Here is an 11,016-nt window from a genome sequence, read left to right on the forward strand (position 1 = left end):
AAATCTCTCAACTGATTAAGGTTTCGGATAATACTTCTCCGATGGGATTATTTGACATCGTCGGCATCGAGTAAGAGCCGGCGGAGATAAGGGCGTTCAGTAGTCCAAGCCTTTCCGCATTCGTCCCGCAACAATACTTACGTAATATAGATTTTCCACTGGCTGACACAACGACATCCAAAACTACAGTCCATGAGAGCGCTCATAGCATAAACGAATGGGTATTCGTACAATGAGGAAAAAAAGTCGCCAAGGAACATCAATCCGTGCCTGTTTGCGTGTGAGTAAACAGAGTGAAAGGTGCCCAAATGTTCCACGGGCAATCAACCATAATCTTCATATTCTCATCGCGTCATTTCAGCATTACCGGTGATTAACCAAGAGCAAAGATCCTGCTTGTGATTGTGGAACATGTTCTACGACTTCCGAACATAATTTTAATGGCTGCTTTGTATCCCTTGGTAGCCGGGAAAAGCTGACCGTCGACGTTATTTTCGGATCCTGATGGAGGTCAAGAATTGCTGCTGGCATGAATCTGCTTCGGGGGATCCCTAGAAGCGGTGTGATGATGCATCCGCCCAGAGTCGGCATACCAGACCTCTAATTCGGGCTCGGTGATGATACCGACACTCTGGATTCTCCCCGTGGTGCACTATACGGAAAGTCATCAGTTTTTATGCCTTGCACGCAGTATATTCGCGGGGATATGTCATATTCACCTCGCCTGCATAGATGCCGGTAATAACGTGGCCGTGATTGGGTCGCAATGTTTTCAAGTGCCATGTGTCTTCAAACGGCTCACCCATGCGAATAGAATTGCCGTGGTTGGTGACAATCTTATTCGTATCGAACTGGGCGTCAGCTTATGTAGAACGGTGGCTGTAGGACAGTCGGGAGAACACAATTCTCATACCTTGATAGATTTCAATATGTTATAGGTGGTATACCAGACCCCGCTGCCGTAATAGAATTCACTCTCTGGTGCGACGGCAGCTCCGATCACTTCAATCCGTTCTCCCCCAGACTTGTCGATCCTCAATATCATCTTATCCAAGAATCCTTCGTGCGGCATGTGACCTGTTTCGAAAGTCTCGTGCTATTCGGTCTCGTTGTGTATCAAGATCTTACCGATATAGGTGTATTTAACATAATCTGGGCTGCGCTGCTGGTAATATTCTCGGAATGCGATAACAACGGAGTCAGTCTTCCAGGATCCGAAGTTAATCCATAGCATAGGTTGAAAGTCGTCACGATCGATCGCGCAGCCCGTGAACAAGTGGTCATTCAATTGCACGGACTCTGCAGGCGGGCTCGGGTACCACAGAGCATCCTGTCGGAGGGGGCTTGATTCTTTGGTCCCGCCGCGTGCAATGCCAATCCCGATCCTGACCATCTTGAAACCCTTTCCCAAAGTCAGCGTGTAGCTCAGACAGGAAGCGATTCTGCTGTCGGGCAGATCGACTCACATCAAAGTCTACTTCTAGAGCTTCCGGAGGAAAATTACGAAGGAGTCGCTCCGTGATGAGGGCTTAACCCGGCCGACCAGCCCATGGCGACGCTTTGCCGTCATTATCGACGAGTTTGATGGCATGTATGCGCTTGAGACCAACAGCAACGACGAAACCGGCAAGCGAACGAATATCGATAGTTGTGAAAGTCGTCGAGTTGCAATAGCCCATCATCAATGTTGGCCCATCGCGCCATTGGAAAAGTAAGCCACAGACGTAATTCAATTTTCCCGGCAGGCAGATAAACACAGTCACTTTAGCTGGCTCTTGTCTCAGCGTAGCCTGGCATCCAAATAAAGTTTTGCAGCCTAGCAGCAGATTCAATTGTAGCTTGTCGGGACAAATGGTACCGGAAACGTGGAACCATTCAATTTCGATATCGGGCGGTGCGGGTAGAATGTGAATCGGGCTTGGAAGCTTAAGCCTCGCCAAGTCTGAAAATTGTGCGACTAGGCTCCAGACTCGCGTTCTTTGCAGTACGCCGGCCGTATGTTCCATCTCCATCTTGGAGAGGTTTTTGGAGGCCGAGATGAGGTCAGGTAGTGTCTGGAGTTCTATACCCTCAAAGTAGTAGCTCCGCTCTGCGTGCCCACAGAAACGGGGTCGCCAAAACCAACGACTGTGTAGAAGCGGCAGAAACACACTCGAGCAGAGACGAAGCGATAGGGCATCATTTGTGGTCAGCTGCATAGCAATAAGCTCGCTAATTTCCCATGGCAGCCTGATCAGCGAGGATGGCGACCGTGCCGAACTGTCCCTCTGAATTGGGAGCGCTTTCGTCAGGAAATCCTGGACCATCGCTTCCGCATCTTCGTGAATCATGCATGAAAGTTGAGCCGAGCCCAAGGGATCCGTATCATGATGCCAATCCCGATACTGGCACTCTCCCTAGTCCAGACACAACCACGGGATACGCCACATCACATTCGTCGATGATGCCCCGCCGCAATCATGATCCAGGTACAAAGTGTCGAGACTTGGAAATCACGGTATGGAAGCACATAACTCGTGCATTCGGGCCCACGACAGAAGCTTGCTCCCCATGAAAGCTTTCAGCAAGGTAGCACAGGAATTGTGGATGCATTGATTGATTGGCACTTTCGGCAGTGTCACAAATTCTTCGGTATACCCATCGACACGGGCCCTCCGATATACAGAGTCCCACGACGCAGAGCGTGGCAGATAGTAGATAGGTAAGGCTCCATCAGCGCCTCGTAAGGACGGCGACGCATTGTTCGAGGCCCGCAAATGATTGGCGATCCAGTGTGTTCTGTTTTATCAGTGATTGGTATAAGATTGTCAATTCTACCTCAAAATTGGAAGTCCTGTCCAACTACCAGCATGAAAAAGTAAGAGAGCAGGGATAAATGTTGTGCAGCGACGCGGGTTGGCTCTCGCTGGGTCCTCTCTATACTGATGCGCCTCCTCGACCAAGGGCGCAGATTTTCCATCATCTCTTGACTGACAAGCCAATGCATGACGGATTCAGACACAAAGCGGAAGAAATCAATCCAATCTCCAGGTGTGGTCAAGTTAAAGAGCTCCGAGACCAGCCCCCTGTACTCGATGTCAGCCTTTGACCTCGCTTAGGTTTTCCTATGAGTCGTAAACGTGCTGGAGGGATTGAACAGAAATCGCCAGGCCCTAATATCCTGCAATGGTCGAACTCCAGCCCTCACAAAAGCGGGAATTGAACATGGCACGGTGATAGCACACTACATCACCGACCTGGCACAGAAATGGAACTCCGCGTATCGCATCCGATCTTGTCGCTTCACATAGCCATGACGACGACGCTGTGACATTCAAGCAGCGTCATCGCATTTGCAAGTCAATCACGCTAGTGCCACACTGCATCCACACGTTAAACATCTTTCGGGGCTTGTACGGCTTGTCATTTTCTGTCCTGCGGCTACTGGGTAAGCTTTTCCCGTTCAGCGGTACCGCCTAAACTTTTTATCACTCAGACGGCTGATAACCTTAAATTCTGGGCGTTCGTGTAGGTACGAATGTCCTCAGAGTCACACGCGTCAACCAAATAGAATTTGCGACGCCGCGATCGCATGATTCAGAACATCAACTTCAATCGTTTACATAAGCAATCTTTCCGATTTCTTCTCGCCCACATGATCAATTGTCGCATAGGCTGGCTAAACTACATCCGGCACTGTGCGCATCACGAATTTCGAATTCAATCGACAAGCATAAGTGAATCCCATGCATTTATTTCCCGACGCAAGTGCCCTAAAGAAGGCAAGGCATGTGTTGTTGATGCGCGAAATGCTGTAAGATGCATTCATCACTGTCCCGTATGTCCAGGCGACAGTTGCGGGAGAGCAATCTCGGACAAGCACAGAGCCGCTTGCCGAGGATGAATGGAACAAAATTGAACGATAGATGTATTTAACATTCAACAATTTGACCATCGTCGATATCTAAGTTACTGCAAAAGCTTCGCTTTAATGCCTACCCTAAACCTCAAAGCCATTCTTGATGTGTCGTCGTGAAGATGTGAAGTCAATCATTGATTCAAACGCGTTTGGCTTGTTACCGGCAGTAAGACCATTGCTGTTTTGAACAGCGTGCAGTACACTGATATCAACATTGGTACCCTGTAAAGGAACTTGTCAAAAGATACGCAGATGCGAAGATACCGGTTTTCAGGTGTCCTTTACGCGATTGTGGGTACACACACACATGACGCTATGCGAACGGATGTGGCACAACCCATTTACCAGACCCGCCAGTTCCCGCCGCGACCGCTTTCACCTTATCCAAGGCCTGCTCAGCATCTCTAGAGCATTCCTGAACAGAGCTCATCCTGTGAAAGTCCTGACCATAATGCCCCACCGCATACATCAGTGCTTGCCAGGCTTTCTGATGGTCTCCTTCATTGCGTGATAGAGATACTTTGATCTTGGGAACCCATGGCTGGAGCCATTTCATGTATCTAGGAGTCACGAATGCGTGGACTTTCAGCTGTATGTCTCTGTTCTTCATAGCAAAGGGCAACTTGAAAGTCTTTTGACTCCGCAGAACTGTAGACACTAGTTGAGCATCTGCATGACAACTTCTCCGAACCATGTCTGCAGAATTGTTCTGTCCTATCGTCCCCACAGCATCTACACCGTAAGAGATCTTGAAATTGTGCTTCTTCGCGTGGGTCCTGATCTTGTCGACAGCATCGGGCTGCTTATATTCGAAACATGCAGTGGCACCTAACAGTTTCAGTTCGTGGTGACGTGCGATAGATGCGACTGCGAGAATATGTTTGAATCCAGCAATTTTCGCGAACTGCACGGTCGCAGATCCAACACCACCTGCAGCTCCCCAGATCAAAATGGCATCAGCATGCGAAAGCAATTTATTCTCGTCTGATAGGTGTAATCCGAAGAGATTGAAAACGATGTCTGCCGCGGTCATCGTCGTGACAGTCAGGCATGCAGCGTGGGACCTGGGAACATTGTCTGGGACCTTGAACATCATATCGACGGGACAGACCAGATAATCTTGATGTGATCCGAATTTGCTTGGACGCCCGATGCCGGTCGGCGTGTACCCGGCGACAATATCGCCTTCTTTGAACTGCATGTTTACCATTTCCACGTCATGCCCGCCCATCACTTGGCCGCAAAAGTCATATCCAAGGGTAGTCGTGTCGATTCCAAGGTCTTCATGCTTGACGTCGGCAGGATTGATACCTGAGTACAAAACTTGAATCAACAATTCCTGTTCACTGGGAACGGGAAAGGATGCGTGACGCTTCACAGCGTAATTTTGCGTGTTCTGGATAACGAGAGCAGTATTTTGTCGAATCATTATTGCAGAACAAATCTTTGGAAGCAACCGCTCAGGTTGCCATCTAACATTATTTCCAAGAGGGTCAAAAGCACTCAATTAATGTTAAGCCACGCACTAGCTAAGGTCTCTATAATATGCTACTGGGATATTTTCGGATGGGCAAATTTCCCGATAACCGCGCTTCGGAGCACGGAACTCGAGAAAATAGCATTAACGAATGAATTGGACGGTCAATATGTGTACTGAAATTTACTCAGGCGGCCAGATATGTGACTCCACGGAAAATGACGTTGCAGTCCGGCTTCATGTGGTAAACGCTTTCCGGCCCCCAAATTCGCCGTGTTTTCTCGCAGCGGCATTTCGGATTTATCGGACAATCCGACCTCCGCTTCTTTCTGCGTGTTAGTTGGCTGGATTCGCACCGTGCTGAGTCATTCTCTCCATACCTCGATCTTGTCGATCGGCGAGAAGTCTCTTTCGAGCCATGACTACGGATGATTGAACCACCGTTTCACCGTAGATTGCGCTACGTACCGCAGACGGTGCGGCTGTCCACATGGACTGTCTTGTAAGATTCAGTTGGACCGGGAAGACAGGAGTTGTCATCCACAAGGGCCATCGTCGCCGATGGCCTTTCGAACCATCTGGACAAGCCCAAGAGACGCATATGAGTCTGAACACATGCAACTGAAGCATTTTCAAACCTGTAAAAGTATATCATGCCTCGTGGTCGAAGCAAGGCCGCTCACAAAACTCGAATGCGAGTCTTCCACTATAAGTCCCGTGATGGTTATAAAACATGCAAGTACGTACTTCACCCAAATAATCCTTTGCGAAGCCCGATCACCTAGATCCTAGGCCCAATCCGGCACAATCGGGACATCGTTTCGTTAGAGGAGTATCCCTCGTGGCCCTGGTCGTTATTTTATCGGCGGTCATAATAGTCTTCTATGCTAACAACTCCCTTACTAGAGATCGTCGAGTCAAGTGTAATAAAAATTGTCCGACATGTTAACGATGTCGCTGTAGCAATCGCGAGTGTGTGCGCGACACAGGCGACATGCTTACTTGCATAGGCACCTACAGTGATGCACTAGAGGATGCAACTTTCCTTGTAAGAGATTCGACCACGAATGATTCTGTCGCACTCGATTACTTTGTTAACAACACTTTGCCATTTATGCAGCAGAGTAGATTATCACCCGTCCGGAACTATATGTTACGACTGCTAAGGGAGAAAGTGCCCGTCATTATAACAGTCGTAATGACGGTCGGTAATCAGGGTCGCGCTCTCGAGGATGAGCCACCCAACAACGGCGACTACGTCGGACCAATAGCACATAATGCAGCGATCTGGGCGCAATCCAACCGTCTTTTCGAATCGAAAGGCAGCGATGTCGTGCAAGCGCTATCATGTTTCCTTCTGATCATTCTCGAATCTCTCGGCCTGCATTTAGATGCTGCCGACGATGAGTCCGCGAGAGAGATGGTCGAGACACGCGCGAATAAAGCGGTGACGAGTACGTGGGTGTGGCGGTGCCGCAGAGTGACTATGATGACTGATGTATGACAAAGAGACATCGATCAATTGCTGCCGAAGCTCGGTGGTCTGCTGCTCAAGCAGGAGCATACCTCGGTACGACCGGGATAAGCGTCGCGGACTATCTCGAGCATTATGATACGGCGTGGACGGCATTGATGAAGAATCAAGATAAATTTCCGCTGCAGTAACACGGCGAGCGGAGCGTGCTGACGACGTGGACGATGTCGTACGAACAGGTGAAGGGTAAGGATCCACTGGCAGCCTTGCTGCACCGTCTATGGGCGTTCATATACCACGGCGACGTATGGGCTGAGCTTGCATTGGCCGGGCAGAGCGACGAAGCACAGCATAGACCTCAAGCAGACGCAGTCTTTGGGTCAGTGATGAAGCTTTCCCTCCAGCACTCGATTGGGACTCTCGTCCAATACTCGCCAGAGCATGATGCTTCTCAGAAAACTTCGAGGATCTTCGACCGCAATTTCATTAAAGCAAGCCTCCGACAGCAAGTGGAGGACTACATTACGCCAGAAGTCGAAGCTTTGACTGGGCTCGGTAATCCTATCCTTGTGGCAGTGTTATATGGGAAGTTTCGTGAAACCAAGAAATTAAAAAACGAAAGCGGAGCGAACGAATTGTACGTCATGGCAAACAATGTGATCAACACAATGCAAGCCCGCCTGAAGGAGAACTTGTCCAGTGACATGATTCCTTCGTACTTTATTCGCGTCGGAAACACTCCCACCACCGACGGTGGAATGATCGATCGCGTAGCAATCCATCGGATTGCTGCAAAGCTGCTGGCTCGTCGACTTCCCTTGTACCCTCCGATTTCAAGACCGAAGCACCTAGCCGGAGAGAGCCAGTCATACGCGCAAGGCCGCCCTTAGTTTTGCACCAGCTGCATCTAAACTCGTCGTGGTATTTGATGCCCTCTGCGGCACGACTTTGAGGTCCGCTCAACGTAGCGGCGCTCGATGTTGCTCTCTGAGCCCTAGAGGAGCGACATAAGACATTGCGGACGACTTCCGAGGAGAGAGATGGCATGGGGGTGCAGATTTTACATCCCAGGACCCAGAAGAACATTAGACTGATCAATCTCTCCAAGAATGTTCGTAATTACTATTTTCCACATCTGCATAAAGGACAAACCACTCCCTTCGACCTGCCAAGAGAGCCAGGGCTCAGGATAGCCCTCAAACGATTGGGAGACGACAACCGCATCCTTTCCTCTGTTATGCACCATTTCATCTCTGATAGATGGTCAATGGACGTGCTGCGTCGAGAGCTGGATCAATTCTACGCGGCGGTGCTGCGGGGCGAGGACCGGCTGCCAATCCAGTATCGACTTTGCCGCGTAGCAGAGGCAGGACGAGCAGCTGACCGAACAGCAGACGTAGCTGGAGTACTAGACAAGGCAGCTGGCGGACAGCTCGCCGATCGCGCTGCTCACATACCACCACCGCCCAGATGTACTATCCGGCGAGGCCTGCGTTGTGCCGTTCACCATCGAGGCTGAGCTGTATCAACATATCCGTGAGGTTTGTCATGCAAAGTAGTTGTCGACGTTTGTAGTACTGTTCGCGACATTCCGTGCTACGCAATATCGTTTGACAGGAGTAAGCGATTCTTGTATTGGCCGATCGATCACAAATCGTGACAGGCCAGAGTTCAAAAAAATAGTCGAAAGGTTACAATGCTGGATTGGCAATCTCCAAGAACCACAATTCGGACTAACCAAATCTTAGTTGCCCGAGCTATCGACTGGCGTGAAAGTGGCCAATTCCATTAATGCAATTATCACAACGGCGCAGAGGTCAATTTCTATCACATTTACGACAAGCTTCGTGCCATTACTTTCATGTCGACACACCAGCTCTTCAGTCAATTCAGCATGAATTCCTCTCTGAAAAGATTTGTGTACGTGTGCACGGCACCATGCCAAGACACCTCTGAACTGGATACTGCGGAATCGTCCTCGCTTCATGTGCTCGAAGCGTCGAGCGGGTACGCTTGCAGCAAGCTTGCTGTGGAATATGTAGTGTGGCATTGTGCTCAAGTGCAATAGTGCACGAGTCGTCCGGTATTCGCCATGAAGCCCGGCTTCATAATTGGCAATCTTACAACAGGAATAGCCAATATCGATGATTTCCTATGGCGCATCGTCGCCGGCTGCGTGACCATGGGGTATTTTCCAGAGGAGCCAATCGAGAGTTCTGCCTTACTGTCAAGTCTTGATGGCCTCGCAGCGAATACAGTTGACTACCTTAATAGCGCCAGCGAACGCATGACCACAGTGAAGTCGCTCACGATACGAACAAGCAGATTTTGTGAATCTATCAACGCTGCTCTTGCCGTTCAACTGACGCCAAAGCCTGTACAATTATGACAACAGTAACTGTATGGAAAGTCGAGTATACTTACATCTCGTCATCCTATTGCTCCCATATCCCATATGGTCACGCAAACCAACTAAAACCTTGGCCAAGTGCTCGGGGGGCTAAATATGGAGCCTTGCGAGATTGATGGTCAGGTCCAAAAGGAATTAGGCGCCGCCATCATCAGGAACGTGAGGTATCTCTCTGACATAGGTTACTCCATCCATGACTGGGCAAAAATATCAAGTAGACAGTTGTTCGACAGATCATGTGATGCAAGGATATCTGATACCGACCCATGAATGTGCTTGGGTTACGGGATGGGAACGGAAGTGTTTCTTATGATAGCAATATGGAAGCTTAATACAAGCAGCGCTTCTAGAAATACTCCATTTACGCATTTCTTATCGTAGGGATGGAAGAATGATCACCATTCGGTCCTCGGTTTCGCCGCAGAGGGACTCGCTCTCACCGCCTCTTCTGCATCAGCAAAATTCACTGAAGCAGAATCCTCGCACTTACATCATCCTCGACGATTCGCCCAAACGACGTGCCTCGCGTCGGGCGGAACAACGCTTCGACAGCAACGCCGCAATCATGTCTGCTACGCTGTATGAGATCCGTACTGACGACAATGGCCGTTCATGGAGACAATCGGTGGCTGAGCTCAAGCTTCGGCGGCTGACCGAGCTGAACCAGCGACTGCAAGAGTACTTGAGCTGGAGGGTACCCGTGTCGAAAGCTGCTGTGGGATACTCTCACACGCACCCTCCGGATCGCAGAAAGGCTTCACAGTACGTGCACCACGACACCGATGCATCATATCTTGCATATATTCGGACTCGTCTGCTCCAATTGCCGTGAAGCAGCGGGTTCTTCAGCTTTGTTTCGAACCTCAGCTAGACTCACAAAATATCCTAATCTCCTGATTGTGTTTCTGGGCAACCTCGACGTGTCATTATGCGGGCTTGGTACCACCGTGTCGGTCTAGACCTAGAGTACAGGCCTAATGCTTGTTACAGACTCGAAGCTGTTGAAGACGACATTGGCCATTCATGGATAGAAATTACGAAGCCCGACCAACCATGGTTGTCAGACCCAAAAATAGTGTCAAATTTTGTGATATAGGCGACGCTTAGAGAAAAAGTCTCCTACTTTAATGAATTGAGCAACGGGTCTACAGCAACACAAGTCACCACAGGTATGGATGCTGCTGAAGATGAGCTTCGCGATTGCATATGTAGCTGATCTGCGGCAGATGGAAATCGAATCTACCAAGGGATCGCTAAGGAATTAGGTCTGCTTATTCAAGCAATTACCTTGCTTGTCTCTGCATTTGTGGTAGCTCTGAGTGTCCAATGGAAACTCACTCTCGTTATTATAAGCATGCTCCCAGCTATCGATATGGCCAGCGGGCCAGCCATATCGGCAATTGTCGAAATTGAAAGCAGGACCGTAGTCTTGCACCCTGCTGCGGCAGTAATAGCGGGAGATGTCTTGAGCTCCATACGAACAATCCACGCATTTTCCGCGCAGGCCAAGATCATTCGTCGCTACGGCAAGACGTGGGAGGAGGCACGAGAATTTGGATGCAAGCAATCACCTATTTTTGGCGCGCTTTTTGCCGCACAAAACTTTATTGTCATGTCAGGGACAGCATTGGCTTTCTAGCAAGGTTATCGTATGTTCAAGAGCGGAGACCTGACCGCGAACGCGGTGATGGCTCCGGACCGTACAAGTGCGAGGCTCAGTTCGGTGAACCCAGCCTGGGCGCTTTCTTTCCCACTTG

At 49.6% G+C, this 11,016-nt stretch overlaps 6 protein-coding genes across 6 annotated transcripts; 3 read left to right on the forward strand and 3 right to left on the reverse strand.

The window, feature by feature from the left end:
* Positions 1–511: 511 nt before the first annotated feature.
* K489DRAFT_413034 (uncharacterized protein) lies at positions 512–1,393 on the reverse strand (the record flags this gene model as incomplete). Its single annotated transcript, XM_033607999.1, has 4 exons — positions 512–652; positions 720–851; positions 914–1,077; positions 1,129–1,393. The coding sequence occupies 4 exons, from the start codon at positions 1,391–1,393 to the stop codon at positions 512–514; spliced, it is 702 nt and encodes a 233-aa protein (XP_033456146.1).
* K489DRAFT_74237 (uncharacterized protein) lies at positions 1,269–2,602 on the reverse strand. The gene is made up of 2 exons (XM_033608887.1): positions 1,467–2,602; positions 1,269–1,402 (listed from the first exon to the last, which is right to left on the reverse strand). The coding sequence occupies exon 1, from the start codon at positions 2,328–2,330 to the stop codon at positions 1,530–1,532; it is 801 nt and encodes a 266-aa protein (XP_033456147.1). The 5' UTR covers positions 2,331–2,602; the 3' UTR covers positions 1,269–1,402; positions 1,467–1,529.
* Positions 2,603–3,930: 1,328 nt separating this feature from the next.
* On the reverse strand, positions 3,931–5,386 carry K489DRAFT_384012 (GroES-like protein). Its single transcript, XM_033605754.1, has one exon. The coding sequence runs from the start codon at positions 5,325–5,327 to the stop codon at positions 4,212–4,214; it is 1,116 nt and encodes a 371-aa protein (XP_033456148.1). The 5' UTR covers positions 5,328–5,386; the 3' UTR covers positions 3,931–4,211.
* A 642-nt stretch (positions 5,387–6,028) lies between these two features.
* K489DRAFT_404354 (uncharacterized protein) lies at positions 6,029–7,739 on the forward strand (the record flags this gene model as incomplete). The annotated part of the gene is made up of 5 exons (XM_033607116.1): positions 6,029–6,114; positions 6,282–6,423; positions 6,499–6,829; positions 6,887–6,945; positions 7,089–7,739. The coding sequence occupies exons 2-5, from the start codon at positions 6,370–6,372 to the stop codon at positions 7,737–7,739; spliced, it is 1,095 nt and encodes a 364-aa protein (XP_033456149.1). The 5' UTR covers positions 6,029–6,114; positions 6,282–6,369.
* Positions 7,702–8,539, forward strand: K489DRAFT_384013 (uncharacterized protein). The gene has a single exon (XM_033605755.1). The coding sequence runs from the start codon at positions 7,895–7,897 to the stop codon at positions 8,366–8,368; it is 474 nt and encodes a 157-aa protein (XP_033456150.1). The 5' UTR covers positions 7,702–7,894; the 3' UTR covers positions 8,369–8,539.
* Positions 8,540–9,650: 1,111 nt separating this feature from the next.
* Positions 9,651–10,898, forward strand: K489DRAFT_373579 (uncharacterized protein; the record flags this gene model as incomplete). Its single annotated transcript, XM_033603434.1, has 3 exons — positions 9,651–10,021; positions 10,367–10,428; positions 10,486–10,898. 3 exons carry the CDS (start codon positions 9,651–9,653, stop codon positions 10,896–10,898), a joined length of 846 nt encoding a protein of 281 aa, XP_033456151.1.
* Positions 10,899–11,016: the final 118 nt, after the last annotated feature.

This window comes from Dissoconium aciculare (genome assembly GCF_010015565.1).
Source record: "Dissoconium aciculare CBS 342.82 unplaced genomic scaffold K489scaffold_14, whole genome shotgun sequence".
Lineage (NCBI taxonomy): Eukaryota > Fungi > Ascomycota > Dothideomycetes > Mycosphaerellales > Dissoconiaceae > Dissoconium > Dissoconium aciculare.

What these genes read in the sequence shown, in the direction of transcription:
- K489DRAFT_74237 (XM_033608887.1), bottom strand. Translation starts at nt 2,330, where the DNA reads ATGATTCACGAAGATGCGGAAGCGATGGTCCAGGATTTCCTGACGAAA.
- K489DRAFT_384012 (XM_033605754.1), bottom strand. Translation starts at nt 5,327, where the DNA reads ATGATTCGACAAAATACTGCTCTCGTTATCCAGAACACGCAAAATTAC.
- K489DRAFT_384013 (XM_033605755.1), top strand. Translation starts at nt 7,895, where the DNA reads ATGGGGGTGCAGATTTTACATCCCAGGACCCAGAAGAACATTAGACTG.